This window comes from Bidens hawaiensis, unplaced genomic scaffold, assembly GCF_021521415.1.
Source record: "Bidens hawaiensis isolate Kalapana, Puna unplaced genomic scaffold, B.hawaiensis_p1.1 tig00027969_1, whole genome shotgun sequence".
Lineage (NCBI taxonomy): Eukaryota > Viridiplantae > Streptophyta > Magnoliopsida > Asterales > Asteraceae > Bidens > Bidens hawaiensis.
In genome coordinates, this window is record NW_027494533.1 from 152,435 (window position 1) to 169,016 (window position 16,582).

At 37.0% G+C, this 16,582-nt stretch overlaps 1 protein-coding gene and 1 pseudogene across 2 annotated transcripts; one reads left to right on the forward strand and one right to left on the reverse strand.

The window, feature by feature from the left end:
* Nucleotides 1-718: 718 nt before the first annotated feature.
* On the forward strand, nt 719-2,361 carry LOC143576086 (uncharacterized). The gene is made up of 2 exons (XM_077060277.1): nt 719-1,078; nt 1,145-2,361. Exons 1-2 carry the CDS (start codon nt 719-721, stop codon nt 2,261-2,263), a joined length of 1,479 nt encoding a protein of 492 aa, XP_076916392.1. The 3' UTR covers nt 2,264-2,361.
* Nucleotides 2,362-4,813: 2,452 nt separating this feature from the next.
* Nucleotides 4,814-13,647, reverse strand: LOC143576090 (chromatin modification-related protein EAF1 B-like; annotated as a pseudogene). Its single transcript, XR_013142888.1, has 22 exons — nt 13,555-13,647; nt 12,438-12,597; nt 12,305-12,359; nt 12,109-12,206; nt 11,056-12,001; nt 10,835-10,954; nt 10,599-10,754; nt 10,328-10,519; nt 9,949-10,029; nt 9,335-9,392; nt 8,716-9,233; nt 8,591-8,644; nt 8,439-8,496; nt 8,209-8,297; nt 8,090-8,143; nt 7,912-7,992; nt 7,680-7,817; nt 7,480-7,596; nt 7,279-7,382; nt 6,673-7,180; nt 5,408-6,607; nt 4,814-5,095 (listed from the first exon to the last, which is right to left on the reverse strand). The product of XR_013142888.1 is annotated as a chromatin modification-related protein EAF1 B-like (transcript).
* Between the last annotated feature and the right edge of the window lie 2,935 nt (nt 13,648-16,582).

The following is a 16,582-nucleotide window of genomic DNA, read 5'->3' on the forward strand; positions in this document are numbered from 1 at the left end:
TTTTTATTTTTATATAAAAATATGATACTCATATTAAAGATAAAAAAAACGTTTGTTATTATAGTGAATTTTTTTTAAAAAAATAATTTTGCATGAAAAAGTTATGAAAGTTTTAAAATGATAGATGAATTGACATGTGTCTTGCATGTGGAAAGAGAAAGTTAACAAAAGTGGTGGGTTATTACCCTTATGCCTTTTTCATCAATTTATTTTCTTAAATTAATTTCCACCATTCAAATCTAAAATCAATGGATTAGATTCCTTCTCACCTTCTCATTTTTGTTTTCCTTTGTATTTTAACTTTACTCTTATGAATAATATCTTTTTTTTCTAAAAAAAATCAAATATTGTTTTTTTGGTATCTCTATTTTATAAGATTTTCATATCAAATAAAATTAATTTTTAATTTAACGAGATGTTATAACGCTATTTGGGTTTGATGAGATCCACACCGTGAATTCGGGCAAATATATGAAAAACTTCATTTATAAATAAAACAATCTGATAGTCTGAGAGAATAAAAGAGTAATCAGAAAATTTTTAAATGATTTTGATTGGGGATGAGAAGAGAAGATATATAAAACGGGTCGGATCGAAGGAGTGAAAAGGTTCGATATACCACCTAGCTACTACTACCACCACCACCTGGCGCAATTGGGTTTTTTCTTTATCATCAACCACCACATATTTCCACCTAATTCACATTCACACCGTATGTATGGCGACCACCACTCCATCTCCACCACAGGAACACCACCAACCACCGATCACCACTTCACCGCCTCAGGCCTTCGTTCCATCATCACCAATTGAATACGTTGACCACCACCAGCCATTCACAACCTCAATCTCACCACCTCCACAAAACCCAGCCGACCTCTACCAATTTCCACCGCCCGAAGACATTGAACACCAACACGAACCTCCCCTCCCGCCTCCATCCCCGCCGGAACACAAATTCTACGATCAAAACCAACCGCCACCGACATCACCAGTCATCGAACACCCACCGGAAAACTTTATCCAAAACCACGAATATTCACTTCCAACGCAACAACCATCACCACCAACTGCACCGGTAGAAGAAGAAGAAGAAGAAGAAGAAGAAGAGAGCCCTAATTATCCTATTATAATAAAACCTGAGCCTACCTCACAAACCCCTAACCCTAATTTGGATCACGAATCACCGTCTCCATCTTCACCTGCAAAATCCCCAATTCAACCAAGCCCTAACCCTAACCCTAATCAATCACTCAAACACCCTTCACCACCACCACCAACCGGATCACCCACGCTAGAGCCCATCACCACCGTAACACCACCACTAGGAATACCACTCATCCCCGCACCCCTCACTTCCTCACCTATCAAACCACAAATCTCACCCTGGACTCACCAGGAAACCGTAAACTTAATCCAAGCTTACCAAGAAAAATGGTACTCTTTAAAGAAAGGACCGTTGAAGGCCGGGCAGTGGGAGGAAGTGGCCATCACGGTGGCTGCGCGCTGCGGATACGACGAGCCAACGAAAACGTCGAAACAGTGTCGCCACAAGCTCGAAAAGCTGCGTAAACGGTACCGTGCAGAGAGGGGAAAACCGAGGTCCAAGGCGAATGCTTGGAATTTCTTTAAGCTTATGGATAATTTGGAAAAAGGGCCGTTGCCGATCTCGTCGTCGCAGTCTATGGCGTTGGTCGAGTATCAAAAGCCGAGCAGTTCAAATGGGAAAAGGAGGAAAGTTGTTTATCGTGAAGACGATGATAATGATGATGATAACGATAATGATGATGAGAACAATGATGATGGTGATGATGAATATGTTGTTAATAAGAGAAGCAGCCGCAGCACCAGCAGCGGGTCTAAGAAGTATAGTCATCATGTGCCTAACGGATATTTAGCTAGAAATTTGAGATACGCAGATAGTGGAAGTAGGGTGGTGCGCGGGTTGAGGACTCCGGTGGTTCACAAACGTAAAGTGTTTAAACAAGAGGAGGAGGAGGAGGAAGAAGAAGAGGGTGGTGGCATTGGCGGCGGAGAAGAAGGGGTGGCGGCGCAACTGGCGGTGGAAATAAAGGGTTTTGCAGAGAAGTTTGTAAAGATGGAGAATAAGAAGATAGAGATGATAAGAGATGTGGAGAGGTACAGATTGGAAATGGAGAATAAGAGGATGCAAATGATACTTGAATCACAGCAGATGCTTGTGGAGACAGTATACAAAGCTTTCAGTAGCTCTCTTAAAACAAACAAGCTTTCTGCAAATTGACAACAACTGGAGATTGCAAGGGTTAAAGTTGCAAGCTTTTTTTCTTTCTTTCTTGTGTAGGCACTAAAACTATATATTTGCTTTTAATTAATAACTTGATTGTTTGAAATCCTTTAGTCCTGTTATTATTACTTATAATATTATAACATGTGACAAGATCATTATGGGATGGAAACTTTTGTGTAATTTGAGTTTCAGCTGCTACATGTATAAAATGTTGTTTTCTGAATGTTGTAAATAATTTAAAGAGTCTGCTGCGTACGTTAATGATCTATATGGTATTATTAAAATTACAGACACCGTCTCTCCAGTAAACTATACATATATATTGATTTTATTTTTGTTATGGAGCCGGACGTACGTTTAGGGGACACAAAATCCATCAGTAAAGGACGTAAACCTCTCGGCAAGCTTGATCACATAACACACAACCGTAGGATCCAAATCTTATCGTCTAAAGCCTCAGTTTCAAAATCAAAGACTATTCATAAGTTAGAAATTTTAAAATTATTTTCTTTGATAAAGAAACAAGGTCAAGAATGTTTGGTTTAAATGGTTTACACATTTATATAAGCGATTAATATAATTTCTAGCTGGTTAATTTCAATTTTTTATAATTTTTTGATTTGACATGACAAAAATAGATTGTCTGTAAAAAGAACTTTATGAAATAATTTCGGTATTCTAGAGTTTTTGTATTTATAGTTTGTGTTTCCGCTACAAATCATGTAGCCAATTAGGGGAGGAACTAGGTGTGAAGGGGAAATGTGATTGCCTACTTAGTTAAAGTAACAGAGTCGACTGGTTATGACTTATGGAATGAGTTTTAAAGTTTTGATGGGTTTGGGAGTTGACTCAGACTCTATATGGTATGGATGTCATTTTGCTTTCTACTTTACAATACTACGTCAGTGCCACGTCATGTCCTACTCCACTTCAATCTCTTTTAGAATAGCATGGAAATGGTTACCAATTTACCATTTCACTATCTTTCAAATAAAATAATAAAGATAACTAACATAAATTAATATAACTCAAATTTTAAAAATTAAATATAACTAAGATAAAACTACATTGTCGTCGGGTAGTCAAAAACGTAATTATATGTCGCCAAGTTACCGGACCAAACACGTGTCAAGGTGTTTATGAGACCAAAAAATATTATTTTTCAAAACAAATCTGTATTTGTTAAAAATTATACTGGGATGTTCATTAAAAAAAATTATGCAAACTTGTGTATTTATTTAAAAAAAATAACAAAAACAAGTTATTAATTAAAAACTTACTAACCTACTTAACTAATTATAACAAGGCTTTTTAGAAAAAAAAAAGCATCATAATTAAAATATTAAATTAATATTAGCTGCTCCACTTTCTTCTCCACCCCTGTCGGCATTCTCCACAGCCCAACTCCATTTTCTCTTCTGTTCCGATGAAGAAATTAGAGGAAGGGAGAGGAGTATTTGAGCGGTGAGTTAAACAGTAAAATTTCCACCAAAATTTTGCCGCTGGCGGTACCACCAACACCGGGACGGTGTTTGCCGCCGGCATCGCCCTCCACCTCAGATCTTCAGCGGTAAATCAGTATCCACACCTAATGGTCTCATGATCCGTCTAATTACATGAAGCCATTTACCCGCGTCAAAACAAATATATAATATCTTATATGATCTTAAGTATGGCAAATAGAATGTTATAGTTTTTAGAAACTTGAAATTGACAAAAATAATGAATTGTTACTAAAAACATCGCATTTCAATTCATTTGGGTCCACTCAGACACACATAAGATAACATGTCAAAACGGATCACTATTAAAACACTTGCTAACATAAATGGGTCCAAACTCCAAACGGGCGAGTAACCGATGACCTTTGTTTATCGTCAACATCTATTGGATGGCGCTAGTCGCTACCAACACCTAACGGTCACCTCCTCAACTGATGCAGCCACCATCGACCCTGCAACCACCGTCGCCTTCTCTAATACCACTACTAGCATAACCCGTCAATGCTAGTTACCATAAAATTTTGTATAGGAAATACCCCTTTTTTTTTCTTCCTAAAATGACTTCAACCCAAGAACTTTAGTCATATCCGTTTAAATTAATTTATACGACAACCCGTTTTGACCAAACCCAATTTTACTCGATCTTATAATAAACAAACTATTTTGCCAGGGTTATCGATACAGTCTAACAGCAGCATATGCATGCTCAAGGCTTTCTTAAGCCGTCCAGTAACCGTCATGATGAGAGGAGTCTCGTAAGTGTTTACCGTACCCAACTGCCTAGTCGATGGAAAATGATTTCTTATTGCTAGAAGTCCTCTTTTACATGACATCAAATGATCTTCTTTTTAATCTTTATCAACTCATAAGCATATATGTTAAAAATATCGCAAGATGCTTATACACCCTAAAGGCCTAAACCACAATGACCAACTAAACATAGGCTTAGTTCTTTTTTAAAATTAAAATAAAATAAAAGAGGTGGGCGATCTAAGTATAAAGTAAAAGGGTAGTATTCACAAAATTTTCCCCAGCCAATAACAGCCACCTATTACAAAAGGGTACTAATAATAATACACAGACAGGGCTAATCTAAACTTAAAAAAGACTGGAGATGCAAGTCCTGTCTATTTGTCTGTCTGTCTGTACACATACCTCCCTCTTTCTTTCTTCATCTCCCCTCCCACATGATTTTATACAAACAACCAACAATAACCCGTCAACATTACTTTACTTCTCTTCTCTTCTCTTCTGTTCAGTTAACCTATGCTAACTAACATTTAGATAACAAATTGCAGCCTCTTCCCATCATGGAACTAACCATCTGCAAAAATATTTAAAACCAAATGTTATTTTGCAAACACCGCTTCTAATTTGGCACTTCTTTTTTCTACAAAGACTTGCTTCAACCCAAGCACATTTTGGTTAAAGCCTGTTTCGACCCGAACCAAATTGAAACTTTCTTTAAATGACCCGTTTTGACCCAACCCGACAATTTTGCCAGCCTTAGAAGATGCGCAAAATAATCCAGATTGCAGCAGATAAGTAGAGAACAAAAGATATTAAAGGATAACGATGAAGGGAAATCAAAAGCTGCAACTGTAATGATGTGATTGAAAGAATAAAGGAACCTAACCTCAAGATTGATCCTACATGGGAATGACAGCTCAACCCAAAAGGTATGGCCCATAACCACTTTCCCATCTAAAATTAGCAGGTGAAGGAGGAATAGAAGTTATGAAAGCGGTTGCTGCTGCTGCTGCTATACACCCGCATCATGTTCAACTGGTTTAGCCAAATTGTCTGATGGAGAGTGCTTATGAACCTTAACCTGGTTCAGGGGTGGTCCAGACTGGTCACTATCTGTCCCTACGACGCTTGGTTTAGGTGGAGACACCCGCACAGGGTTCTTAACTACAACTGCACCTGTGTTATCTGCAGGTGCAGACGAAGAAACAGGGATTTCAGTATTATTTTCATTATTACAAGGTGCATTGGGATTTACAACAGGTGTACTTGATTCAGTTTGCTTGCTAGTCTGGTCAGACGAGTTGACCTTCCGGTTAAGCAGCAACAGTTTTTGTGAAGCTGTTGCTTGTTTTTGATTGACCACCTTCTGGTTTAGCTGCAGTTGGTGGTTAGGTGAACCGGCAACAGCTGGCGAACCATGATTTTGATTCTTGTTATTATCAGATGAATCAAAAGGGTTCGGGTTCTTTGACAAAGCAGCTTGTGTTTTACCAGAAAGAGTCTTCTGCTGGTGAGTTTGAGTTAAAGAGGAACTCGGTACAGACTGCTTGCCACCAGATGAACCAGGAAAACCGTTCTCAGTGGGAAGATTCTGATGAATCATCAAATTTCCCCTTCCACCTTTCATAAGCTTAGCCTGCTGCTGCGGCAGATACTGCTGAGGTGGGCGCGGTCTCGGCTGCTTCACTAACTGGTTTCCACTCGTTTGAGGGTTCCTCGCAAGCCCGGGATGTTTTGAACCCATGGATGGTGAAATGGGCACTGGTGGGGATGAAGTGTGTGCAGCAGCAGTACTTTGTGGAGATGAAACAACAGGAAGTTGAGACTCTTGTGGTTGTGCATGTGGCATCACGGGACTGGATGCAGAAAACTGCTGCTGCTGTTGTTGCAGTAAACGTTGTTAATGAAGTTGTTGTCTCTCTTTAGCCAGTCTCATTGCAAAAGCTGGATTTGGAGGCCCTTGGAAATGATGTGGATGATTAAGCATATGTGGCGACTGTTGTGAGGAAACAATATTAGTACCAAATGAAGGTACTCCTTGAGCGGTCCCACTTTGTGATACTTTTTGGTCTGTGTTCTGATTAGCCTGAAACAATAAATGTTAAATAAGTACACAAAGTTACTACTTACAAGAAACAAGAAAGAACTCACCCGAATCAGATGCATAGGATCACGCGGCCTCAACATCGAGCTTCCAGGCCCAGGGTGCATGCCTGAAGGACTTGGTGTTGGTGGATGAACACCTGGAAAGCCTGGTCTAGTCATCTTCATGTTTCTATTAACCCCACACATAACACCCATACCACTTCCAGCAGGTAATAAGCGGACCCCACGATCGGTTGCCGAGTGGGACCCAGGTGGCAAATTGGCCTGCTGGGCATTCCTTGCAGCCAATATTCGATTATATTGTTGCATTCGTTGCTGGTCATCTACTGATAACGACCCTGTTCTAGAGATACCATGCCTTCCCTCCCTAACAGATGCATGAACCGAATTGGATGAACCAGGTGCTGATGAGGTGGACCCAGAACCAGAACCAGGAAGCATCGATGCTGTGGGACTGTGGTTCGGAGCTGGTAACCCACCATTATGTGGACCTTGATAGCCAGCTGGAAGACCATCTGAGCTAGATGAGACTGCTTCTGACAGTTCAAGAGGCCTTAAAGGCAAAATAAGCAAAAAAGAAATGCATCAGGGATTCAGGAAAAAAGCAAAAATAGTGGTGATAACTGAATCAGAATAAAACAGATAGCTCACGTAAGGACGGGACCACCATTGAGGTTATTTGGGCAGACTTGAGAAAGAGCAAGTGCATGAGAACTATGAGGCGGCTGCGATTGTTTTGGATGCTGATGATCATTCTTTCAGGTAAAAAAAGAACAAAGAAAAAGAATGTTAGTCGACATAGAAATAGCAGTCATATATCCATTTAGATTTCAAAAGAAAAAAACAACTCACATGTGACCTTCTGTAATGCTGTTTTTGTCCAATCATAACAATTTTCTCAAAATGAGATTTGAGAGTCTCCTCTTCCATTGGTCCCTGCAACCGCTGAAATAACTGTCTTGCACTACCCTGCATGAGAGAAGCCATTATTTAGTTCAACTATGGACGTTAAAATACATAAAATTAAATAAAATAAAACAAATGAATATTGCCTCGGGAATTCCAGGTAAAGTAGATTGATAAGGCTGAGAAGATCCAGAATCCTCGGCACTATCAGCTCCATCACCAGTATTCATATCCATTAACATTTTGTGGCGTTCTTTGCATTCGTTAGCCTTTCGAAAGATGCACTACACATGTTGTATATTAAAATAGTGATTTATATATTACACCAATAAAACGTTAATGTGTTTGATGTAGTCAATCAAGCCAGGTGAATAATACCTTAAACTGCAAACTGCTGTTCATGGCATCACTTATGAGCTCCCAATTTGGACCCATATCATGTACCAGCACAACAAGGGCCTGCGGAGGAGAGAATTCTATATTATACCTTACAAACACTATTTCTTAAAAAGCACATTAAATAAAATGGCGACCAAAAGGTGGATAAAAGTTTTACCTGATCTTCAAATAATGACCATGGACTTCCCGAACCTGGCTGCCCAACAGTGGTCTGCAAAAATGTTTTTACATCAATCCATCATGCAAAATGAATCCTATTATTTTAATATACAATACCTTATGTGCTTTGACTTTTCTACCGTGATCGCGAACCAATAATTTCATGAACTTGTTTGGGTTGGACATATTACTCATTTGAGAAGCAACTGGAAAAGAAAGTAGACCAGTCAAGGGAGTTACTTATTAATGTATAAATCTTTATATAAAGATTGTTAGATGTAATTAAGTCGATCAGGAAAACCTTTTTTTTTAAGTTAATTAGCTTTCAAGAAGTAAAAGAGCCATACCACTACTTCCATTAGAGTCAAATTGACGTCCATCCAGTCTCCTTCTTAAGTGGTCCTTCTGCATACTCATGAGCGTGGAATATATTAGACTTCTCTTTTTTTTTCAAACCTTATATTTTTATTTTATATTAAAATAAATGTTAAAACTTCACCTGGTCATTCTGAAAATTAGAATCAAGTTGCCAACGATGATCAAATGCGGATCCCTGCAACACCATAACAAAAATTAGTCAAAATAAGTAAAACACATAAATGAGTTGACTAAATGTTTACATACAGGATGTTTTTCTTTCTTTTTCTTTTTAGGTCTATTCGAAACTTCCATGGAGTCAAACTGTAAATGCTTTTCATAGTCTCCAGCTGACTCAGCTTCCATATTGTTCGGTATTTGGGGGCTGGGTCCACCATGTAGAGTACTTTGTTCATCCTGAAAGGAATTGGTATCAGCACTTGAAGCATCTGTTCTATTCAGTGCCTGAATGTGGCTAGAAGTCCCTGCATTAAATGAACTTATAACCCTCTGTCTGGAAGAAGCCGTGCGCACACGTTTTGTTGGAAATGTGACGTTTAAACTACTTCCAGGTCGTTTTCCACTTAGCACAGACGGTTGATTTCCAACAGTTCTTTCAGCAGATGGCATGAATGGCATGTCAGCTCCGGTTTCATATGACCTTGGGCCGTATAATTTGAAGTGTTTCCTTCTTTTCTGAGCGGCTTTTGTTGATTTGCTACCTTCAAATCCACCTGGAAAGTAATAGGTGTTTGTTTCTCCTTCATCCTCATCAAATGCATTATCTTGAAAGATTTGATGTACACACAGTTAGACTTATAATTTAATTTGTATAAGTCCTGAACAGGGTCTGAGAAATAACATACGGTTTATAACAGATTAATACCTGCAACAGCATCATAGCAAGATGTATCCACTTCCTCTTGCATGCTAGTGCCAGTTCTCTAAAGAAAGTAAAAAAGCATCATTAGTCAACCAAAGTAAAAGAGAAAAACATGAGAGAACAAGGAAGAATAATATAAGGTTTCTTTTAGTTAGCTGGCAATGAAAGAAAATGTAACCATATTCAATGATTAATATAGCGTGTAGTCATAAAATTTGTTCAGACAAACTAAAATTTTTATGTTATCTAGATAACTTGAATTTCATAGATACGGGCTTACAGATATCCTTGTAGCATATCGTTTAAATGATGATCCGGTATTTAATGAAGATTTGCATGATCTATCAGGCATGTGATCTAAGCCATTAAATGCATAAGATATAGCACATACTACCAATGCCAGCATAAATTTCTAAATTGCCACAATGTTTATATACATGTAATAATATTCCAACTATTGTTCAAAAAAGGTGAAGATAATATAAGAGTGCTCCATAATTCTCCTCTTTTTAATAATCCCTCAATTCACATAAAAGCAAACTAAGAGGGTGACAAAGCAGGAAAAGTTTTACAATGCTAACAAAAATAACATAGTATAATCGTTTGCATGCTTTTACCTCAATCTGTTGCAAGTGAGAATCAATAGCTTTCCTGTAGGCTTCAATTGCACCAGGTGGTACTGTATAAAAGAGGTTCTCCTGCAATCAAGAAAGCCAAAATTTAAACAGAAATACAAATCCAAGTAAATATATCAAACACTATTATATCCATTAGCTTGGTGTTGAAGTATCCGAGTGTTTTTGTTAACATGGAAAAATGGGTTGAGAGGTAAAGTAACCCGTAAAAACAGTTACAACACAACCCTAATTGACACATTCATCATTCATAGATCAAAACTGCTACCTATAGCTATAGTATTAAATATATTAAAGGAAGTTAAATGTGGTGTGATAGTGATTAAACTTATGTGTGAAGATACACGTCGTGAGTCCATACCTCTGTTAAGTTATCCTCCCATGAATGATCCATGACAGCTAGATCAGATATAACAGCATGAGTCATAGGTGCTTGAACTGCATTGTACTGAGCTTGAGAGCTATTATACTCCATAAATCTCATTGCGTATCCCTGAATCCCAACTGCATGCTCCTTTTCAGTGCACTGTGGCTCGGGTCCCTTGCATTTCACCTGTCAAATGTAACATGAACATTTGTAAATATAAAACTACTCACATACAAGAGCATTTGAAAATTGCAAAGTGAAAGACCTGTCCTGTGTGCCAAAACTGCATGACAGCTTCTGCTAAAGTGTGGCATACTTCCTTTTGCTTCTGAATAAAACTTTGTTGTTGGAGTCTTAACCGTGAAGCAAAAGCAACTCTTCTAGAAACTTGAGCAGCTGTGGTTATTTTCCATAGGCGCTCCTGTGTAACCATACATTTTATTAACAAGGAAAAACAATACATAACAGTATTGACTTTGACTTGTATCAACAAAAACAAACCTGAGCAAAATCATTAGCCAACCATGACACTTCCTCAAGAACGAAATCCCAATGTGATTTTACGCCTCTCTCCAAAGGCAAGTTTCTAACAGATAATCCAGCTAATCTCTTGCGTTTTGCCTGTTCATAACAAATTTCAAATTAGCTATTGAAAACACTTTTATATTGTTACAATAAAATGTACCTACGTTTGAATTAATACATGAAAATGAAAAACCAACCTCTATAATTCGAGCCTCTTCTAAAATTGAGTCTTCATGCTCTTTGGTAGCCAACTTTAAGTTGTCAGCAGAGCATGTATTTTGATCTGCACAATCAGTGGAATGCTTAACAGCCAATGTAGACTCCTGTAATGAGGCGTCATTAGCATTTCCAGCTTGAGAAATAAAACTGGGTCCCACTGCATCAGTGCACCCATCCAAACCAACTACTTTGACAGATTCAGATTCTTTAAAACTTTCCCCTTCCTTAATAGCAGGGCCATCCTCATTGCATATCGGGTCAATATTTAATATCTTATCAGTCTTTTCTGAACCTAATTTATCACTTTCCAAATTTTGTTCTATCGGAAGACCATTCCCATTATAGTCATCAAAATGTTGACCAGTTTGAGTGCATGATGACTCAGAGTCCAACACCTTTGTGGGGCCAGGTATGCTTTTTATCTCTTCTGTATTTCCATTGGTGGGATCCTTGAAATCAGTCAAAAGAACCTGATCTGTACCCTTTAAAGATTCAGGTTCCTTTGAAGCTGTTATAAGTGGAGCTTCCCCACCATCAGATTTTGTTGGCAAACCATGGTGATTCTCATTAACCTCTGAAACAGCAGAATACGGACCATGCTCAGGGCCAAGGGTTGAGTGTACAGCTGGCACACCATCTAATTCTTTTTCTAAATGACTGATGGGATATTTTACAGCATCATGTGTTAAAACTTTAAAATCCCTGGAAGCTTGTCGAATAAGATCACGACTCGGACGAGATCTAACTCTGCGTTTATATGACTTTTTGGGCAGTTCTAGACCAGCAGAATCGCCTGATTCTTTCAGCAGCATAAGATTATCTGCACTGTTTGGTTCACAGACTGAAGGAGCCCCTAATCTACCACTACTTTCAACAGAATCTCCATGAGGTGAAGCAGTAATTGCAAAACTACCTTTTGCTTCACTACAGCACCATAAGAAAACATAATGAAAAAAGAAAAGATTGGTTTAATAACGATAATATTAAGAAAGAATAATAACCAATGATATCATTAAACACTAGACACACACCTTGTTACAAACTGTTCAGGATGTCGATCTTTTAACGATGTGGACTGGAAGCTAACTGATGCTGCATTCCCAGGTTTTAAGTCTAATGGATCTCCGCCCTGCAAATAGCAAACAATTGATCACCTATTTATGCTCAAAATCCTTTGTAAAATAATGGTGATGATAGTGATGATAAAAATGAATCGCATCGGCTTACTTTTTGTAGAAATTCTAATTCTCTTCTAAACTTCTCAGCAGCAGTGGATGATTGCCTGAAACAAAATGATCATTATTATGGTGATGACAGTGATATTAACATTTTGCAGTATACAAAAGAGCACCAAAGCTACCTAAGTTCGGCTTGAGTTTTCTCAAAATCAGATGATTGCAAAAGAGATGTTGTTGAAGGAATCCCAACTCCTCCCATGGAATCAAGTTCAGCATTGACTACAAGCATATATCCTGAAGTACATCCAAGCATAACCAATTAAAACACCTATAAGTCTGTTCCTGCCATTGATTCAAAAACTAAATCAGATAAGAGAGAAGAGAGAGAGAGAGAGAGAGAGAGAGAGAGAGGGATAAAAAGGCATGATTAGCAGACATACCAAAATATTTTGAGTACAAGACAGCCAAAAATATGAATCTTTATATAATATATATACCAACAACAATGCACAAACTAAAATCTGAGAAGAACTTGAAACATAGTAGAGTGAGATCACATGGAAATAACTAGCTCTTTATAACAACCAAATATAACCTAACTATCAAGATAAAGCAGGTCACAAGAACTATGTAAGGTAGCACACAAACATCAAACATCTGATAACATTGACAACAAAAAACTACAACACATAATTAACACTAGAAAGGTATAAAGGAGCCTTTGCACTATTTTTTCAAGGTCACATTTGCACCAATTAGTTACTTATGCCTTGTGAGTGAATAAATGAGAGGATCCACGTCTATGAGGATGAACATAGAAAATATTTATGGCATGCACGCAACCATGATTTTAAAATAAACGAATAAATCGTACAAGGAAACAATCTACATACAGATAATAATTGTTTACCATAACCGTAAATACGTTTCATATCACGAATCCAATCAACACTAGTTTCCTGTTTATGACAACTAATAATCTAGGGTTCAAGTTCAGTCAAATGTGCACAACAGAGCAGAGAAAACCAGTTCAATTCACAACTTCACATCAGTAAAGTCTAATAAGCACTCACCATCATAAACATTCATAATCTGAACAAAAATGATCCATCAAAACCCTAGGGATTATCACTTACTAAGTTTCTAGCATGCATTCAAGCAAAATGCATGAATTCAGCACTTGAATTACACAATCACACATTCATAAAGCAATAACCAACTCAAATTAAAAAATTCAAACTCTAGGGTTTACATAGGAAAAACTATTTCATGAAATTCTAGGGTTTGGTTGAGAAATACCTGAATTGCAAAGAGCAGAGGAACAGTCACGAGCTTAGAAACGTTTGCCCTATCGTGTTGGATCCTCGTTCAATGTGAAAAGGATGAATTTTGCCCTAGGACACGAGAGTTTGCCCTAGAAATAAATTATGTGTATGCGTATGATAGATGATATGAATGTGAGGATTGGATTGGTGTGTGTATGTATATATAATGTTGTAGTTCTGCTTCTTCTTTCTCTCTCTATGATATGATTTGCAAAAACTATTTCGTCGTCTGTCTCTGTGTGTGTGTGTCTGTGAGTAGTGGGCTGGGCATGCAGACGTCGACGACGAGGGTGTATTTGGCCTTTTTTTTTTCTTTCTTCTGTTTTTTTATCTTTTTTAAGTAAATAATAGATTTTGTATTTCGTTAGTGTGTGATATGATATGATCTACCTATGCTATTAAATTAACATTTTTCAATGACTAATTTTCATAAATATAATGCTTTCTTGTAATTTCTTTGTGATATAATAATTTAAAATTAAATAAAATCGGCTTTTTTTATGGACCCGTTTTTTTGTGATAACCCATGATTTGATCTGTTTAACAAGTGCCAATACACAATAGGTTCAGCCACATTCCCAACCTTAGCGACGTTTCCATACCCCTGGATTCGTCTTCTCACGGTGAACAAATGAATAAGCTCTACATACCACATCAAATGGATTTCGGGTATGATTCCTCTTAGTGTTTGATCGAATTGTGAAACCCTAGAACGCGAATTTTGTCATCTTCGCAGTATTGGTGTTTCTTCCTAATTTGTGCGTATGTATGGAATTTGTAATTATTTTGTTTGCGTTTATTCATTTAGATTTATGAACCTCTTTCAACAAATGATTTCGATTTGAAATTTCGACCGTTATCCGTATCACCATCAATCGTCATCGTAATAACAGATCAAGGTGTGTTCTGTTTAATACCACGTTATCCTTTCGATTTTCTCAAACCCTAAATCTATTTTATTGGTATGTTCCTTTTTTTATTATATTAGGTGGAGAAATTGATTTTTCATTTTAATAACAAAACTGTTATGAAATTGAGTTAATCTTCTATTGATCGATGATTTGTTTTTTAAATAAAAGAGAAAACTAGGTGGAATCAAATAATGATTATAAACAGCATCCTGCTATACTATTAAAGCAAACAAGGATTTCCACATAGCATCTCTAGGGCTTTCAAATAGGATACCAACTAGATGTCATGCCACTTATTTCCTTTTATAATCTATTCTAAGAAAACACGGACCTGTATTCAAAATGGTAACCCGGTTTTTTATAATCTATTCTAAGAAAACACGGACCTGTATTCAAAATGGTAACCCGATTTGTACATTTTAATATTTTCTGAACCATCCCTGAATCTTATTCCAGCACCCCACGTTTCCTTCTCCTTCTTCCTCTTGGACGCTCTCAATAGCCACCACGGTAATTCCTGACCTAAATATTCATTTAGGGTTATTGCTTCTTTAATCGTCTCTTCCAAGAATCAGTGGCATAGGTTCCATATTCCCTAACCCTAATCGAAAGCTCCACCGATTCCTATCATGATTCTTCTTCAATCAAAAGCATTAGCGATTGGTTTTTAGGTACGCACCATCATCCATCTAAAGCTTAGAGAATCGATTTTGAATGTCGATTGTAAGTTGTTTGTCTTCGTTAATTGTTCTGTTTTCCATCTATAGCTTAGCAAATTGAAGCTAGCCTCATTTGATTGTTTGTGTTCAAGGATTGACCGAAAAACCTTTGTCTAATAGGTGTCTTATTGGAAATCGACACTAGAATATTGAAACCCAAATGGTGTCCAATTTTGTATAAGATGTTTGTTTCAAATTGCAATTGATTACTAGAATATAAAATAAAAACCCTATGCATGGTAAGCTTTTCAATTACACAACCTTTAACTTGTAGCATCCTACTTTTGATAATAATAAATAAAAGAGTTTTGTTTTATCTAATGGTGTGCTAATGACCTATTCTAATAAAGTAAAATAATTGTAGACACGTGTCAGTTTGTGGTTAAACCTCATAACTTTTTTCCCTCCAAACTAATAACTATGTCATAGATTAATAATTATTCACTTTCCTTTTGCACTCCATTTATATTATATCTATGGGTTAAGTTTAAATAAGAAGTATGATATTTATAAGAAGGATAAAAAGTAATCTAGACCATTGATTTTGAGTTTGAAGGGTTGAGATTAGATTGAGAAAAAACTAAAGATAAAATGAAGAGAATTGCATAAAAGGAATAATACATATTGTTAACTTTATCTTTCCACATGCAAGGCACATGCCGATTACCCCCATAATTTTAAAGCGTCCATAAGTTCTTTATACGAGATCATCTTTTGAAAAACAAAATCACTATAATAATGAGCATTTTTTTATCTTGAAGATGAGTATCATATTGCTATACAAAACTTTTTAAAAAAATAGTGGGTTTTATACATTGTATTTTTTTTGTTTATTGTGTTTTATACATTGTGTTTTTATGATCATTATGTTTTACAACCTGTGTTTTTAAGATCATTATGTTTTATAAATTGTGTTTTTATGGTTATTGTGTTTTTTCTTCATGGTGTGTTTTACCAAATTATATTTTAGCATAGTGTTTTTTCTTCCATTGTGTTATTTTATAATGTTTTTTCATTGTGTAATATCATTGTGTTTTGTTATTTCGTTCATTGTGTTTTTAAAAAAGGAACCGAGCACCAGCACAACCACCAGTCCCTTGCCGGAATCTTCTTGTCATCGTCGGAAAATCTTGACACATCAACGAGTACCTCACCGGAATCTCGTGCCATCATCGGAGATTGATAAATGCAACTTGAAACCACCGCCACCATACCGGAATCTTCGTGTCTTCCACTGCCACTAACAGTTTCATCCCGGATAAACGATTTTTAGTAGAAACCACCGGCAATTCACCGGACGAGTTCGCCGGAAGCAGCACCACGTTTTTTTCGGCAAGTGGTAGGTCACGATTTTCTGGCTAGGTTATATATC

What these genes read in the sequence shown, in the direction of transcription:
- LOC143576086 (XM_077060277.1), top strand. Translation starts at nt 719, where the DNA reads ATGGCGACCACCACTCCATCTCCACCACAGGAACACCACCAACCACCG. An exon ending in CATCACCACCAACTGCACCG is followed by an intron (nt 1,079 to 1,144) that starts GTAGAAGAAGAA and finishes ATAAAACCTGAG; the next exon opens with CCTACCTCACAAACCCCTAA.